The following is an 18,325-nucleotide window of genomic DNA, read 5'->3' on the forward strand; positions in this document are numbered from 1 at the left end:
CTGATAAACGATAGCCCATGGAGTTTGGCTTGCTCTTCAACTGCGCTATGCCTCGAAAACGAAAGCCACGTTCTTCAACTTTGTGCCGCTTTCTTCCAGACCAGGAAGAAAAGTTATCATTCCAATCCTTCCAAAAATGAGAGGATTAGAATGGAGAAGTATTTTCACGTCTAATCCTCTCAAAATGAAAAATCACTCTCCTCTCCCTTCAATCTACCTTGAATTTCAAGAATTTTCCACTCCAGTTCAATCATCTATACCAAACAAGGCCTAATGGAAGGATTTCGGGATAGGAAAAACCAAACCTTACAACATTCAGAATGACAAAGAGTATTCAGCTCTACAAAAAAATGAAAAATAAAAAACGAGACACAAAATTGAGAAAAACCTTAATCATGCTTGCATTTCAATGGCTGTTGAGCAATTAAAATTGGTATTTGCTACAGTTCAGCTCAAAGATTTATTTAGTGTTCCTTGGAAGCACTTAATTGTTTTCTGCCAGAAAGTAATGTTTGAGTGATCAAATTTCTTAGTACTGTAGCCGATTTTCGGTCTTCCTCTTGGGACAATAATAGGTCTGAAAAATGCTAGGATGAACATCAACTCTGCCAAAAATGAAACAAGACTTGTCCACACAAATATTGTTCTCCTCCACTTCCAAACAAACCTTTTCGACCGAGGAAGCTCAGATTCGAACACTAGTAATGCAGCGTAAATTTAAGGTAAGCCGGCACCGTTTTGGAACTCGGCTCTTTGCTCTAGTATCACCTTCAAGCAGGCAGTCGGCTTGAGTCCTTCAATGTGTCCACTCATTTTTATGTTCAGAACTTGGGTTTCTGATTGTAAACCGGCAATGAGAGGAGCGGTTTTGAGAAATGTTTCGATGAAGTGAATTGGCCCACTTTTGTATCGCAGCATGCACGGATGGCTTGAGCTAGCTTTGACACTGCCGTTTGCTGATAAGAACTCGACCCTTACCTTGGGGCACAAGAAACAGTAAACGGTAAGTCACAAAAATGCTATTTCAATTAGCCATATAGAATTTACTTAGCTGAAAAATGTGGTGCGTACTAACAATCTGTGATCAGATGTCATACCTGAAAAACACCCAGCTTACTTGGAACTGGATACAGTTAGACTAGGGAGTGAAAGGGCTGCAATTTGCAACCATAATAACTGTATGGAGGACCATTTATAGGCGGGAAAGAGATGACGTGGCAATAACTTTAATTTCTTGGGATGCTAAATGACAAGTAGGCGGTTCAGATTGGATGGCGCATCATGACACACAATTCAACACTGGACTTGTTCATGTCTCAATCTAAGAAATCTTCAAAAACTTTGAGCGATAGTGGGAGTGTTATCTGTCTGTTGGCGAGTGGCACACCTGCCCAGGTGAATCCCCGGCTAGCTCAATTAGGAATTTCCAGATTGTTTTCTTTCACCAACTTGTATGGAGTAATGGATGATACATCAAAACAGATCTTGAACGTTGAATCTCGAAACTAAACTCGTATTTTGTCTACTGGTAGTTGTCTCTGCTTAGTTGGAAGATATCCTTGATTCATTTCACATAAATGTGAAGATGATACATATTTATGATGAGTTTGATTGGATACGTAACTATTCTGCGGAGGTTTATCCCATTGTAAATTCTATCGTTCGTAAAAAATGTTGGATTTTGATGTATCATGTACAACAATGTCATGTCATTTTGCGATTGAAATGTATGAAAATGAATACTTGAACACTATTTTCTAGGGAGCTGTAGTCACACCCAGCATTTATCTCTTAACACCAGTCCACTGAACACTTTGTACAGATGTTCGGGGGAATGTGGCTGAACAATTCTGCGACGAGCAGCACCAAATTTCACACAGCATGCCAGAATTTGATTGTGCGCGTGAAGAAAGAAAATGCAGGTTTCTTTCCACCAAACGTGGGAGAAATATAATATTGACATTAACTGGTAGAATAAAATCAAGAAACCAATTCGTCTTCAATAACTTCAAAACATATTTGTCTCATAATCTGCTTTACAAAAAATATGGACCAATTGAATTGAGAAAAAACAATTTCAAAACCTTCATTTCTTCAGCTTTTCATCACTGAAAAGGTGAAAATTCACATATTATTAAGTAGCTTGCTTGTTGAAGAATGTTCCATGTTCTCATCCTTACTGGTAAGAGAAACCGAGGAATCAACCCACGGACCCTCCATTGACATGCCTCGTACATGACTATCTTGTGAGAGCATGGAAACGTTGGTTTGACTGTCTTGTGATAGCCTCTCAAAGGCCTTAAACCTTGCATCTTGTTCCACTGGACCGCGCTTCATTGGTGCTTGAACTGGAGTTTTGCCTTCGAGCATGCTTACTACAGAAGTCATGGTTGGTCTGAGAGTGGGAGATGGATTTGTGCATAAGAGCGCCAGGTTCAGCATTGTCATCGCCTCCGTTTTAGAGTAGTTTGAACCAAGATCTGGATCCACGAGTTCTAGCATGTTTCCTTGTTCTTGTAGAACATAGGCCTTCACAAACATTTAGCACCTCTTAGAACATATAAATTTTGTTTATTTTAAGGACATTTTGAATGTTCATAACAAGAAGAGTGGACCAGGAAGATCTTCCAAGGATTATGGAGTAGAATGGATAAAGCTTACCCCATCAAGAAGATACACGAACTCCTCCTTTGGCTTGTAACCCGTGTTGCTCTTTCCACTAACAATTTCTAAGGCAACGATACCAAAACTGTAAACATCTGCCTTGTCAGTTAAGTAACCTCTCATTGCGTATTCAGGAGCCATATAACCTCTGCAGAAATAGCATATAACTCCAGATCAGTGAGTGTGGTGCCATAAATCAACAGCGAACAAAGGCTAAGAGAAGCGTATATAAATTAGAGTATCAATATCTTTGGATACATAAACCATGCTGTCTTCCTGACCTATTAACACTGAATGTTGTAAAGCAGTCATACTAACGCATTATAGTGAAGTTCAAATATGTGAGAGATAACACTCACATTGTTCCAGCTATTCGTGTGCTGATATGCGTGTTTTCTTCTTCATCCAACTTAGCTAAACCAAAGTCAGATATCTTGGCATTTAGATCCTTATCAAGCAGCACATTGGTTGCCTTTATATCCCTATGCACAATTTTCAATACTGATTCTTCGTGAAGGTAAGCTAATCCACGTGCTATCCCCAAGCATATCTTCTTTCTTGTTTTCCAGTCCAAATGTAGCCGTTGTTCCTCACGACCTACAAATTTACAGAGAAATCAGATACAAATACCAAATTTGACATTCTGCTCAAGATGTTGCAAGTGTTTACCAAAAAGAGCGCGAGCAAGACTATTGTTTTCCATGTATTCATATATAAGCAACAACTGGTTTCCTTCAATACAGCAACCGAAAAGCCTCACGAGATTTGGGTGCTGCAAAGCTGATATCATGCCTATCTCGTTAACAAATTCACGGTTGCCTTGCTTTGATTTGGCCGAAAGCTGCTTAACAGCAATTATAGAACCATCTGACAGTACACCCTACGAATTGAGGAAGGTTATTTCAAATTCACATCAATATAAAACGTATTTCTCTATCCGCTCAACAAGCTCTCTCTCCGGCAGAAGATGGGTTTTGGAGGGAACTATTTCTTGCGCTAGTAATCATTAAATTTCACAATCATGCTATTACTGCCAACGCCAAATGTGAAAAATAATATTGTTGAAGTAATCATTACCTTGTAAACAGGCCCAAAACCTCCTTCACCAATCTTGTTTGAAGGATCAAAGTTACCAGTGGCTGCTTTAATTTGTCGTAGAGTAAAATAACCAGTTTTTTGTTCCAACCCACGACGCAGTTCTGCCACAAGGAAGAATCTTAGAAAATAACATACAACGAGGCATATGAAAAACTTTGTATGCAGAGATTATCCTTACCTTCATCTTCGTCTTTACCCCCTAAGTAACCAGCCTTTCGGAGGACTACCAAAACCAATACAACAGACACAAATGATGCTACTGCAATACCGGCAATAGCACCAGCAGATAGCCCCCCAGTATCAACCTTAAAATCTGAGAAGTAAAAGTTCTGATGAAGTTAAGAGGCATGCAAGTAGGAAAAACAAAAAAAAATAAAAAATAATTTCCTACAACACGGGTGAAACTTACTTGGTGTCACAGTAATTGCAGATATAAGAGGCCCATAGACACCTCTGTTGGGAATGGCAGTAGTTCCTTTCCCTGCCCAGTATAAGTGAATCTCTAGAGTGCTGCCATTAACAATAACATTATCCAATTCTTTGACGACAACCTTACCAACACCTCCTGCTTCCTCCATAATATTGAAATCCTTCCAAACCAAATTCCCCTGCGCAAGAATCAAACTACAACATTACTTGCTAGCTTCCACCGAATTTACTGAATAGCCAAACCAAATCTTGTAAAACCAGCATATAGACGAAAATTCAACAATAATAAAAATCCACTCATACTCACTTGAATTGAGATGTCAAATATGCGCTTCCCAAGGCTGCTGAATGTCTGGTCATCAGTATACATTATTTCAGAAAAGTGGAGCCGAACTTTGTAACTACCCTTTAACATGCAAAGGCCATAGTACTTGAGTGAGAGAGGAGAAAGGCGAGCCGTTTGATAAAAGTCTGGACCATCCACATTAAGAGAAAATGTGTTTTTTGCGATGTAATCTGCATCATCGTTGTTCATATATACCCCTGTACTACTATAACCCCATCTTTCAGACGTTGAAATGAAGTGTGATTGTCCCACAGTGCTCAAGTCCTCTTCGTATTCATTACCCTCGAACTCCATCTTCCTCCCTCCACAATTGATAAATATGGAATGGTCTGTAGGTGTGACAATAATCGTATTAGAAATTTATAAATGACATAAGTTGTTGCATGGTCATGGAAGAAGAAAATTAAATGAACCTAAACTCACGTTTCGGTTTTGACGAGCAAGGGAGGTCCTTCTTTAAGCACCATCTACACATTGGAAGAATTAAGGCTTAGTCATACATACATCTTGCAAAGGTTGATGAAAGGAGAAGTAAAAGTTTTAGAAAACTTACAAGTTTTCTGAAGACGAATAACTAGAAACTAGATTCCTGTTTAATAATCAATGGAATTAGCTAGTAAACAATATCCAACGAAGAAAGAGCATGTAGTAAGTACATAACAACTTGGAGATTAACATAGAAAGAATACAGTACTTGGGTTTGGATATTAACGACTTACACAGTCAACTGCTGGCAACTAACAGAAGGCGATCCTGTAAAATTGTTGTAAGACAAGTCCCTGCAACAGATTTTACATGGGATTTATTACAACTCTAGATTCATAGAGAAGCATAATTGAAATTGAAATCGAAGTTGGCTAGCATTTTGCACATAAAGAAATAAACATAGATAAACAGAACTTCATAGATTAGTAAAAGAGTATAGACTGACAAGTAATTTTTGCTGTTCAATATCCAGGTTGGTACTTCTCCGGTGAGTGAGTTGTTGGTCAAAAACCTGCAAGCTTAAATTCTTAAGATCGGTGCAGACATAGCTAACTCAATGAATAAATAAAACACGAAGCATTTGCTCGAATAAACGAATGCTTCTTTTATTTGATTGACTTACATATAATTTAGAGTGTCAACACGCTGAATCGTTTGTGGAATTTCACCAGTCAAGTTGTTAAAGCTCAGGTCTCTACAAGTTAGACAGAGGAAAAAGCCATCATATACTAGCTTACATCAGTGTGGTGACGATAAATTTGTGCATCTATAAGTATACTGATTCTAAAAGCACTCACAATGTTTTTAATTGTCTCAGCTCGCCAAAATAATTTGGGATTGTACCACTAATTGAACAGTTTCTCAGAGTCCTGAGTCATAGATGCAAACATAAATTAGCATAACTGCATTACTAATTACACGGAAGTAGAATTTTGATAGGGCTGTGTTATACTCACACTAGCTTGATATCCTTCATATCTTTCAAATTAGGAAACGGTGAACTTCCGTTTAAATCAGATATTCTCCTGATACAAAGGACACATCAGAAATATTTATTTGTTTTATTGTTGCAGATTTCGAATTAGCAACCAATCATTAGATCAATACCCTAAATATGTAATTACAAGATAAAGGAGCGGTGATCTCACAATTCAGTTAAGTTTTTCAACGAAGATATGATCGAAGGTATAGGGCCTTCCAAGGATGTGCCTTGCATATCACTGCAGTAGATTTAATATAATTCTTCAGCGGAAACAGTATACACATTAACCAACATTCAAAAACTTGATTTAAATAAGTGAATGATGGGAGATGAATGTAATGAGGAGCAGCACGCACAGTCTTTCAAGTTTGGTCCAGTTTCCAATAAAACTCGGTATCTTCCCTGATAATCGGCTCCCATCTATCCTACTGCAGGCAGTAAAAGAAGATGTGAAATTGTCTGTTCAAGAATACTACACATCTAAACAATTGAGTAGTGCCACATCACTTACAAATCAGTTAAGTTCTTTAGGTTTCCGTATGATTCTGGTATAGTCCCTGTAAAATTGTTGGCAGAAAGAAGGCTGTGGAAAATGAAGGAGACAGTTATGCATTTATTTCGAAGCTGATAGATTTCTCCGGTATTTTCATACATAATAAGGAGCTGACGCTAATCATATGTACATGAAGAGCATAGTCTGATTGAAAATTTCTGATTAATCAACAAAAGTTTTCTACATTGTTTGGATAATTAATGAAAGATTTCGATGATGAATAGAAATGAGAATTTTGTCTTACAGTCTTTTTAAGTTAGTTAGCTTTCCGATGTTTTGGGGAAGATGCCCTTCAAACTGATTATCTTCCAACACCCTGGAAAATGCAATTTGGCAGTCAAGGTTATGCACATTCCTTCTCTTTTTGTCAATAAGCAAAGAACATTGCAATACTTACAACTCTGTAAGCATAGTAAAGCCATCAATGGGAATTGAACCATTGAGTCGATTTCCCAAAAGATTCCTGCAGCATACCAACAGTTAAATTACATGTTAGGCCTACACATGCTAAAAGTGGCCACACGACCACTACTTAAGGTCTCGGTGATATGAAGGCATCACTTACAGAGCGCGAAAAGGAGCACGAGAGAGGCTTGCAGGGATTGATCCATTGATGTAATTGCGAGTGAGATCACTGTTTAATACGGACAAACAATAGAAATTCATCTCCACAGTCCATACCCCAGCTAACGTCCATAAACAAATTCAATAAGCTGAGAGACAAAAAACGTAAATATGTGTATCACTTACATTGCTTCCAGATGTGTAAGATTTCCGAGTTCCTCAGGTATAACTCCAGTTAAATTGAGACCCTTCATCTCACTATAAAACCAACATTTAAGCAAAACTAATAATTAGAAAGGAACAACAGAACTAAGAACAATAGAACTTCAGACCAACAAAGTTATACATGATTGTGACATGGCAAGTGTTGCTTGGAAAGGAACAGTTGCAAGTGACATTGCTCAGAATATCATCAGTGAAGTATTTGAAGAAGCCTGCTCCACCATCTTGGCAAGAACTTTGACTGATGTTCCAGTGAGTGTTGTGTAACTTTTTGGAAATTGTTTCAAGAATTTTCACTGCAACGTATGCAAAAATCGATTAGCGATATTAAGTAAATAGGTTCACTTAGAGAAACAAAGATTAGAGGTAACTAAAAATAAAATAACACAATTCTACCACTTCAACTACCAATTATGCTATATAGTACTTTTTATTGCTGCCTATAAAACTACTCATCGCACCCAACTTTAGATGAAATTAGTTTACTTCATGTTCACAGCTAATCAAAACTGTTCACCGCACCCATGAATTCACAAGTCACACCCAACCCAAGCACAAACCCACACTTACCATCATCTTCAGAATCAACATTACCAACCCAAATCACATTACAACATTGAGGTTTTATGGGTAATTTCGGACCCATATCTAAGCATCAAACTGCTCCGGCTAGTAGGTCAGGACGGTATGCCTGCTTATAACCAAATTCAAATATCCCGACTCATAGTTTAAGTAATTTAAAATATAAACGGTCTTGTCATATAAAAAACGGCTATGAGGTTCTTACGATATTAAATAGAGGTTATAAAATTACATTTCCGTGGAATTTGTTGACAAATTTGAACAAATGTTTCGTAATATATTGACAAGTTCTGGTAGAAGACTTTTCAGCCAAAACCAAAACAATATAGCAGATATGGAAGCAACTTGAAGAACATCACGTGGTCAAAATTCAATATGCAGAAAAACAATGGTCAATATTCATATATATTTAAAAATATCCTCTTTTTGGGTCTGACCATTTAGTCAAAAAACTAGATCATGTGCCCCTTGTTCACACTTCTAAGGCATTTACGTAGTCGTCCAACTCAACTGTAACCTAATTCCGGTCGACCTAAAATTAATTGTGAAACTCTATTCAGGAAAATAATATAATTCATAATTTAATATTTTAAATAGTATATCAGCTGACAGCTACTTAGTATTACCGTCTAGTGGTATTCCTCTTAGTTTGCAGGTGAGAGGTCTTGCGTTTGATTCTCGACAAAAAAGAATTTAAACCTCATTATTGCTAACTCGTTCTGAGGCTTAGTCCGCTTCCTTATCTGCTTAGTGCAACTATTATTGTTTATTAAAAAAAAATAGTAAATCGTTTGTCATTTGGTTTTGATTGGACACATTATGCAATCATTGGTATTAAGAAATTGCCACATTATGTAATTATTGGACACTTGTGAGGCAATCAACCTACAACATTTTGCTATATGATAATCAAATATGCAACAAACAAAACAGATAAAGATAATTGAATTAAATTAAATACAACCATGAAGATAATTAAATTAAAATAACTATTTTTTATTTTATGAAAAAGAAAGAAGATTTTGTAGATTTGGAACAGGTTTATGTCCTCATCTCCTTCAAGGTTTCAAGACATGTAACATCAGTGCCGACAGATGGACTGCCCATTTTGCAACTTGTACTCATGTGAATTATATAAGGACTATTATGTCCCTCATCATCATCTTTTTTTTCTCTCCCAATTGCACTGGCACAGCAGGGTAAAACTGTAATCTCATATACAAATAGCACAGAGCCAACTGGGAAGACAATGCATGTGGCATCAAACAGAATTATTGTCAATCGTTGCGTTCTGATTTAATATTGCAATATCATGTGAAGAAAAGTTTTTACGTGACATTGTTTTATTTGACAAAAACGTCACGATAACAATGAAACTCTTTTATAAATCATTCCCCTAAGATGAGGATCCTATGTGTAAAACAAAGAAATGGGAATATTTATAAAGAAATACGGTTGAAACTGATCTTCTTAAGCCAAAACTAAAAGATGTTTGTTTTAAAATGAAGAAAAGTTGAGTAGAAAGATTTTAAATCTCTGATACTAATAGTTGCAGTTAGCACAACACAGATGCAAAGGAATTCAATCTCCTTGCTTTTTTGCAATTTTCTTAGCAACCAAACAGAGAAGTTGTCACAGCTCACAACACAAAACCAACTGCAATGCAATGCCCTCCTCAATGAACGCTAAACCCAAAAACCTAGAAAATATTTGCCGTTAAATTTAAAAAAAAAAAAAATTAAAGCGAGAATGAAGGATTATAGCACTTACCTTCTTCCAGAGGCAAAAGTTGAGCATTCGATTCGAACTCAGTGAAGCAATTCAAAGCCAGAAACCCCAGCAGAAGAACGAAAACAATCTCAGAACTCGTAAACATGAATCTCATTTTCCTCCAGGACGCAATAACTGCTTTTCTTCGATGTTTACAGCAAAACCAAATTCCAATCTTATTGTCTTTACATTCAACAAACGACAACAAAACGGAAATAGAAAGAAGAGAGAGAAAGAAACAGAGGGAGTGGATGGTTTTTGGCGTGGAGGGAAAGGGACAAAGAGGTGAGTATGTTTTTTTGGAGAGAGAGAGAGAGATAGAGAGATATAGAGAGGGAGATTCTGGTTCATATACAATGTACGGAGTCAAAAGGAAAGAGATGCGAAAGAGAGAACCAAAGAGAGAGAAAGAGAGGACCGCCGGGCCGCCGATAAGGAGTGAGAAAAATCAGTGTTTTTGCTTTGTGGTTATGGAAAGCGTCAAACTGCATTGGTCATGGCGGTCAATAAAATAACACGCAAAAGTTTCAGTTTTCTGTGATATCCCTCCGCCCTCCTTCCTTTTAAGCACCTTGACCAAAATGAAAAAGAATCCTCCTAGATAGATTAAATTTTGTAAATTAAATAACATAGAAGTTAATGATTAAATTATTACTTAAATGTACTCATTTTTTATTGGTGATATATCATTTAGTTTGCAAATTTAGTTTACAAATTTAACCTTCTTAACATTACTCAATGAATAAATGAGATAATGCAAAGTAAATTATGTGTCACTAATAGGAAGGAGCACGTTTATCAACGCTTAAATAATAAACCAATCATCAACTTTCATATCCTTTAGCTTCTAAAATTTTATTTACAAATTTAATTTTCATAACATTATCCAATAAAATGTGATGTTCCAATACATGTTGCGACTTTTTTCTTTTATTATTTTAAACGAAACGTGTTGTGACTTTTAGAGACTCATTTTTTAAACTTATTTCTTTTGCTTCAGACCATTGATTTATCATTGATTCGTTCAATTCTATGACTAAAAAGATAGAGTGATGGAAGAAGAAAAAAAGTGTAAAAATCAATCCGGTCCATGATGTATGGTGTGTAAACTTTTGTTCATTTTGATGAAATTTTTGATGTAATGTCTTAAACTATCATTCTTTTATACAAAAATATTATTTTGCTAAGGAGTGAGATATTTTGGCCTAAATCACACAGTGAGGTAGTCATAATAAATTATTGTAATTAGTTTTAAACTCATTATTTATGAGATTCGAACTTAAAATTTTTTTTTTAATAGAAAAAAATATTATCCTGACTGGTAACTACATATTTGACAAAGAAAAATATTTGCATCTTTGTCCAGAAAAAAAAATAAAAAATTTTGCCTCCACCCCATGGGATTTACCACATTGTCCACCCTTTATAACAAAATTATTTTACCATACAAATTTCATAATCACAACCATTATTTTCTTAATTATTATCTAAATATCATTTCTATCAATCAAATCAAAGATCATTTAGGTATCCATATTAATTGAACAAAAGATACCGTTGTTACTAAGTAACATATTCATGATAAACCGTCCAAGTATTTGATACATATAAATGACTAAACGATCTCAAATTCAAATAAATTTTTAAATGATGATTAAGAAATTAAACAATTTCAATTATAAATTCGTATGATTAAAAAAGGTTAATCTTGAGGGCTGGATGAGGAGGTGCACCCCATGAGATGAATGCAAGTATTGTCTTTTTACAAACACCTTTTCCGTTTTAGCTATCCTTCAATTAAATTTTCATCACTGTGATTTTAATTTTATTAATCAAGATTTCAACTTCATTACAATAGACAGACATACAGAGCTTCCTTGACCTTGCTAAAGCAGGGTCTTTTTAACCCTGATAGGCCGAAGGAACATAGGCCCAAGGAAAGTCAAGGCCCAGAGAACCTGGCAAAAGTGAGGTTGAGCGCCTCCAAGGACTCAGGGCCTCCGAGTGTCTAGCCTTCGATCACTCCGAGCACTTCCCCTGCAAGCCACTCTTGAGCACTTAAGAGTGAAGTCATTTCTGACAACTTTTAGGCACGAGGACCTAGGAGCAGAGGAGACATGCCCATTCAGATGTTAACTTGAGTCAAATAATAGTTACATGCCCATTCAGAAAGCCTACAAAATGGCATAAATGTTGACATATCGGGCTCTCTAGCACGGAGGATCTAGGAAGAAGCCACATCGTTGCCACGTGTTGGCTAAAGAAGAGGATGACAACTTGTTAGGAGAATGCCCGCAAAAGGAGACCAAGAACCCCTTAGAAAGGGTCGGATGAATTAAGAGACAAATATACTGCTCTATAGCCAAACGCTACGTGTAATTCAGTTCATCATAAATAAATAAAAACCAGTAGACGTAATCCAATTTTATGAGGTGAATCACTGAAATTCTGTGTTCATTTTTCTTAATTGCAAAGCCCAAATCCACTAAAGGACCAACTCTTATTCAACATCTGGAAGCCTCACTAGTTTTAAGCGTTAACATGCTTATTATGTGAGGAATGATAAACAAAAATTAGATAAAGACAATAAAATTAATATATGGAGGTTTCCGAGCATATAATTGGGATTAATTCAATTATAATAATTAAATATTCAACGCAAAATAAATAATAAACACGATATTTAATCTCAGTAACATATCTTATTGATTGTAATCGATAATGCAACAAATAAAGAAGGGGACGGAATTACTTACATGAATCATAGTTGTGTGTGCACTACTTTATAGATCATCATTGTGCTTGTATTCTTTCTCTTCATGATTATTCACGAGAAAGTTCCTTGAGTGTTAAACTTTTAAGAGTATCTGCACTGAAACACCAGTAACGAAATATGAAGTGAGGGATTCGATTGTGCTAGCAAGATCACTCACTTGGACTAAATCTTTGGCACAATAGGAAAAATGCCTAGGGGATTTTTTTTTTTTTTTTCTTCTTCTATTCTTGTCTGAGAGGACAAATCTAATCGTTTGGGACATGGTCATTTGATAGTGTTTTTGAAAAATTAATTTTAGTATTTTAAAAATAATTTGACTTTATGATATTCATTTCTAAAAGACTTTAATGCTAAGCACCGTCACACATGCTATTCTTGTAAGCGGGCAGGTATTACAAGAGAACGAAAATAACCATGGTGATTATTGGTCTCTGGCATCTCCAATTCAAAGGCTACATCATCTTTAAGTTAAAATTTTCATGTTGTTCTGCATTAGATTGGATAAAAGTTGGCACTGAAAGAAGGAATTTATCTTATTAAAAAATAGTTGAAACTAAAAATTATATTAACATTTATAATTATCTATTAATTTAATTAAGATAGCCAATAACGGGCTTGAGCCCAAAATGTGTTCACAGATGACTAAACTGGGTCGGTCTAGTCCGTCTACTCTTACGTATTATTGTAACCTTATTTATCAGAAGAAGTACCTCCAAATTGAATTAATAAAGTTAAATATTGTGTCTTGCACATCACACTACTATTTATATTCTACTTTATGTGCTCATATTGTACGTAATTTATGTGGTTAAGGTTATGGAAAGAAATGAATTTACACATAACAATTACCATGCTGAAAATCTTATTTAACTCTTCTATTAACATCATGAGCATGCTTGCAACTAAATGCATGGTAGGCCTTCAATTACTTGATGAGTGATTTGGATCTAAGATGAACTCTTGAACAGTAACCACATATTCTAGCATGCTCACGATTGAAGGCATGGTAGGCCTACATTTCGAAATGACATCACAATAATGGAGAGCCACATATAAATATACAATACAAAGTAAAAAAAAATTATATGAATGTACCAAAGTACAATATACCAATTTTTTATATAAAACGTACCAATTTTTTATGTACCAATATTTTATGTACAATGTACCAAATTTTTATGTAAAATGTACTAAGTTTTATATGTAAAATGTACGATGTACCAAATTTTTTTGTAAAATGTATCAATTTTTATGTACCACTTTGTTACATGTAAAATGTTCCAATTTTTTTATGTAAACTGCACCATATATTTCATGTAAAATGTACCTATATTTCTTTATGTAAGATGTACCAAATCTTTCAACCATAATGATTTTGCATTCTCTGCAAATTCCAACTTAACCCAGTCTGTGTTGGCCTTATCCAAGTCGTCTTAAATGACATCATATACGCCCCTCTACAGTGAATGTCTCAAAATCCATGGATGTTAACAACCTATAATATTGTGTAGCTTCAAATTTCAGTTGGCGCACAATCCTTGAAGTGAGGCAATAAATCGTTCTTTGTTAGCTCATCAATCAATTCAACTTTCTTTTTCAGTATATAGATGATATTGTCTTCAGCATCCTTGATTGCCATTACAGTGCTTATCTCATTCTTAAGCACATATTCAACAAATTTAAGCTTGCACTACAATATCTTTACCTCATCGTTCACTTTCAATTGTAATGTTTGCTACATAAATTACAGACAGAACCAATTAATGGCTGTACCCTGGTACAAAGGTATAAACAAAATATAAACATCAACAATTTTGTACTCAAGGTAAAAAATAAACTCACCAACCTCTTCTCGTAAGACATTGGTCATAAAAAATATAAACATTAAAAAAGCTAGGGGCGGGAGGCGACGTAAGTCTTAAACCATGGTCATTTGGTAGTGTTTTTGAAAATTTGATTTTTAGTTTTTAAAAAGGATTTGACTCTATGATATTTATTTCCAAAGAACTTTAATACTAGGAACCGTCACAAATGTTATTCTTGTAAACAACAGTTTATTACAAGAAATATAAAAAAAATCGTGGTTTGCCACCAGTTATCCCTCTTTTTGAAAGGAAAAAAAGAGAGAAAAAATAATCGTGGTAGTTATTAGTCTATGGCATCTCCAATTCAAAGGCTACAATACATTATTAAGTTACAAATTTACATATTGTTTGCATTAGATTGGATAAAGATGGCACTTGCATTGGGAAAGAACGATTTATCTTGTCAAAAAAGTATTTGAAAACACTAAAAATATATATACATTAACAATTATAATTATCTATTAATTTAAATAAAATAACCAATGACGAGCTTGAGCCCGAAATGTGCTCATCTATGACCAAGGTTCTAAAAAACGCTAGGCACCAGTTAGGCGGCGGACTGGGGCTTAACGCCTAAGCGGCTAGGCGGGGTCTTAGCGAGTGCCTAGGCGGACTAGTCAGATTTAAGTAAATCTATTATATTTCGTGTAAATAAGTGTTTGTTTATACTTAAAATATATATAATTTCATCATAAACTACAAAATAGAATGACATATATATTATAAAGTATCGGAACATAATGAAAACATAAAGAACAAGCATATAATGCGGGTTCATTTAACTATTTAGTAAGTCTCTTATAATTTATTAAAAAAAATAAAAATACAAAATGGAAGTTATCTATTTTCTGTCTAAGTGAGTCGCAATCTAAGCAGGTGCCTAGGCGGATCTGGCGGGCTAGGCAGGTGCCTCATCAGGTCTAAGCGTTATTTCTTAATTTTCATACTCCTAGGCATTAATCGGGGTGGTGGCCAACTGCCTAGCGTCTAGGCAGGGATTTTTAGAACAGTGTCTATGACTAACTTGGATCGGCTCGGCCCACCTATTTTTACGTACTGCTATAACCTTATTTTTCGGAAGAAGTACCTATAAAATTGAATTAATAAGGTTAAATGATATGTTTTGCACATTAAACTACTATATATATATATATATATATATATTCTACTTTATGTGCTCATATTATACTAAATTATGTGCTCAAGGTTATGGAAAGAAATGATTCACAGATAACAATTATCATGCTGGGAAACTTATTTAACTCTTCTATTAACAATATTTCTAAACAGAAAATATGTATATATAGGAAGTAAAACTAACAATTTGCGAGCTTGTACGTTTAAGCACTAGATTTAGCTATATTGATCCACATAACAATTATCATGCTGGGAAACCTATTTAACTCTTCTATTAACAATATTTCTAAACAGAAAATATGTATATATATAGGAAGTAAAACTAACAATTTGTGAGCTTGTACGTTTAAGCGCTAGATTTAGCTATATTGATAATCTATCTAATAATGTGTCATTTTCTCACCTTTTCGGTGTCCCACCGAATTATAAGAGTTATAGATGAAGCAATCGATGACCCTTCAATTAATCTAATTTGTATTTTACTCACGGCCCGTTATAAATAGGATTGAAAACCAACTTCATCATTGGATCCATCTCATTACTTGATTAGTGATTTGGGTCTAAGACGAACTCTTGAACAGTAATCTTGCCTTCAAGTATGCTCACAACTGAAAGCATGATAGGCCTAAATTTTGAAGTGACATTACAGTAACGAGAGACATATTGATTGTAACCATAATCTCTTCTTTGTTGAAGTCTGAGCCTAACCTTAGATCCACTGGGTTCATCAAATTCCCATCCGATTTTAGAACATGTGACTTAAAACATGAAAGGAATAGAAGCAAAAAAAATATTTTCTTTAAAAATAACCAGAGAACTTTCAACAAAAAATAAATAAATAAAAGCAGTATGTGTTTGTCTACTGATGTTAGTTTTTCTTCCACTACTAATATCCAATACAACAATTCCAAAGTTGTAAACATTTTCTTTATCAATCAAGTAACCTCTAATTGCATATTCCCATTCCATATATCCAATGCAAAATCATTAAACCATGAAATTGATTAGCTGAATAAAATACAAAGGATACTACTAAGCTTACAAAAACAAGGTATTTTTCTCCTAATTAAAAGCTTCACATTCATACAATAGTTATAGAGATATGCGGTAATACAACTATACTGAAAGCAAAATTATAACAAGATAAGTTAAAATATAGACTCACAAAGTTCTAGCAACATGGGTACTTATGTGTGTTTTAACCTTTTCATCAAGTTTGGCCAATCAAAAATCAGATATCTTTGGGTTAAGATTTCCAAGTAGCATTGATATCTTTATAAATGGCCTTCAAACTTATTCCTCACGGAGGTAGGCGAAACCTTTCGCTATACCAACACAGATCTTATGCCTTCGTTAGCCAATCTAATACCGGGCTTAACCTCGAAACGTGCTTGCCTATAATTGTTGGGTCAGCTTGGCTGACCTATTCTCAAGTACAATTGTAATCCTATTTTTGGATGAAGCAACTTCAAAATTGAATACTAAAGTGAATATTGTATCGTAATGTACACATGACACTAGTATTTATATTCTATTTTATGTGTTCATGTTGTGCTAGAAATTGGTTAAGAGAGGCTGAAATGGAATTAACATGCTCATTGAGTGAAAGCTTCACTTCGAGAAAAAGTGAAAATCTAATAGAGAATCACTTCCAGTAAACTTGAATCTAAATGGGTATAGACAAATATGCATATTTGTGCTCTTAATTTACATCTTACATTAAACCTATTCTTCATGAATGTTTTCTTTAAAGGTGTTGGATGAGCATAACTAATTTAAATAAAGCACGACATGACATGATGCAGTTTAAATAAAACTTGACATAACACGATCCATTAGAATGAGTAGCTAGAGTCGGCTTAATATTTAGGTGCAATGGGCTGAGGTTGCACGATAGGATATGGGTGTTACGTACCCATCTAACCCTAACAACACTTTGTACTATGGTCTAGTGGTATTTCTCTTCACTTGTAAGTGAGAGATCTTAAGTTCGATTCTCGTCAAAAGCGAATTTGAATCACATTTTTGCAAACCCCTTATTCTAGATAATAGCGTTTGTTTAAAAAAATATTTTGATTAGAACTCATTGACTTGTTGTAGGGCAGTATTACAAATTAACATATATAATTCATAAGATCATTAATTCCACCCTTATCTTTAGTCGTGTTGTTGAAAATCTTTTTAGAGAAAAATAAAATCTTGATCGCACAAGTTATCCAAATATTGATATTCTATCAATTTGATATAATTGGAGCTCTAAGATCATCCCCAACCGAAGGAGGGCAAGATGGCTCGTTTTAGCCATTTGGTCCTTTAAGAAATTAATATTTTAATGAACAGTGCATGACTATATTTCTTACTATCTCCAACCGAGGGTCAAAGGGTCATAGGACTCGTTTTAGCACTGTCACAAAAACCGTCTCCAACCGAAAGCCAAAAGGCCATAATATGAAATGTGAAGAATTGAAATAAAATGAGTAATTTAATATGAAATTGTGAAAAATATGTGAGAAATGATGTAGAAAAAAAAAAGTGGACTGGGCAAAGGGAAAAGAAAAAAAAAAAAAAGAAAAAAAGTAAGTGTTGTCAATAGGCTAGCTGGCTGGCTGAAGATGGCCAGCCGGTTGGCCCTTTGGCCGTTTTTTTATCCCGTGTGGCTCATAAGCCCTTTACTTAGTCATCAATTGGAAATAATTTTCGGATTATTTTCGATCCTTTGATTCTCTAGATCCTTCGGTAGAGATGGTCTAAGGTCATCCTAGTTATCCCGTTTTGCTCTTTGGACTGAAGTTTCCCTTTATTTTCTTGCTCTATGATTCCATCCCTGTCGTCACTGGAAAGTAATTTTGGC

At 35.0% G+C, this 18,325-nt stretch overlaps 1 protein-coding gene across 3 annotated transcripts; it reads right to left on the bottom strand.

Annotated features, from left to right (window-relative positions):
* Positions 1-1,940: 1,940 nt before the first annotated feature.
* Positions 1,941-10,235, bottom strand: LOC137742213 (putative LRR receptor-like serine/threonine-protein kinase At1g53430). 3 transcript variants are annotated; one of them, XM_068482008.2, is made up of 24 exons: positions 9,697-10,233; positions 7,469-7,640; positions 7,309-7,380; positions 7,124-7,192; positions 6,956-7,021; positions 6,803-6,874; positions 6,517-6,588; positions 6,362-6,433; positions 6,172-6,243; positions 5,980-6,048; positions 5,821-5,892; positions 5,646-5,717; positions 5,469-5,534; positions 5,257-5,316; positions 5,091-5,126; positions 4,961-5,004; positions 4,499-4,866; positions 4,172-4,370; positions 3,941-4,075; positions 3,742-3,863; positions 3,334-3,544; positions 3,024-3,261; positions 2,662-2,812; positions 1,941-2,529 (listed from the first exon to the last, which is right to left on the bottom strand). In XM_068482008.2, the coding sequence occupies exons 1-24, from the start codon at positions 9,809-9,811 to the stop codon at positions 2,125-2,127; spliced, it is 3,030 nt and encodes a 1,009-aa protein (XP_068338109.2). In that variant the 5' UTR covers positions 9,812-10,233; the 3' UTR covers positions 1,941-2,124. The 3 variants fall into 3 exon arrangements, with proteins under 3 accessions (XP_068338109.2, XP_088535752.1, XP_088535751.1); XM_088679626.1 differs by lacking the exon at positions 5,646-5,717 and having other exon boundaries at positions 9,697-10,235; XM_088679625.1 differs by lacking the exons at positions 3,334-3,544; positions 3,742-3,863; positions 3,941-4,075; ... (16 more) ...; positions 7,469-7,640; positions 9,697-10,233 and having other exon boundaries at positions 3,024-3,277.
* Positions 10,236-18,325: the final 8,090 nt, after the last annotated feature.

The sequence above is a fragment of the Pyrus communis genome, chromosome 11, assembly GCF_041283825.1.
Source record: "Pyrus communis isolate YQ-2024b chromosome 11, ASM4128382v1, whole genome shotgun sequence".
NCBI lineage: Eukaryota > Viridiplantae > Streptophyta > Magnoliopsida > Rosales > Rosaceae > Pyrus > Pyrus communis.

Bases quoted from the DNA above. Each gene is read 5' to 3' on its own strand.
- LOC137742213 (XM_068482008.2), bottom strand. From the start codon at position 9,811: ATGAGATTCATGTTTACGAGTTCTGAGATTGTTTTCGTTCTTCTGCTG. The intron at 7,022-7,123 runs GTAAGTGATGCC...GGTATGCTGCAG, and splicing joins CGTGCTCCTTTTCGCGCTCT to GAATCTTTTGGGAAATCGAC. The intron at 5,317-5,468 runs GTCAGTCTATAC...AATCTGTTGCAG, and splicing joins TTGAACAGCAAAAATTACTT to GGACTTGTCTTACAACAATT.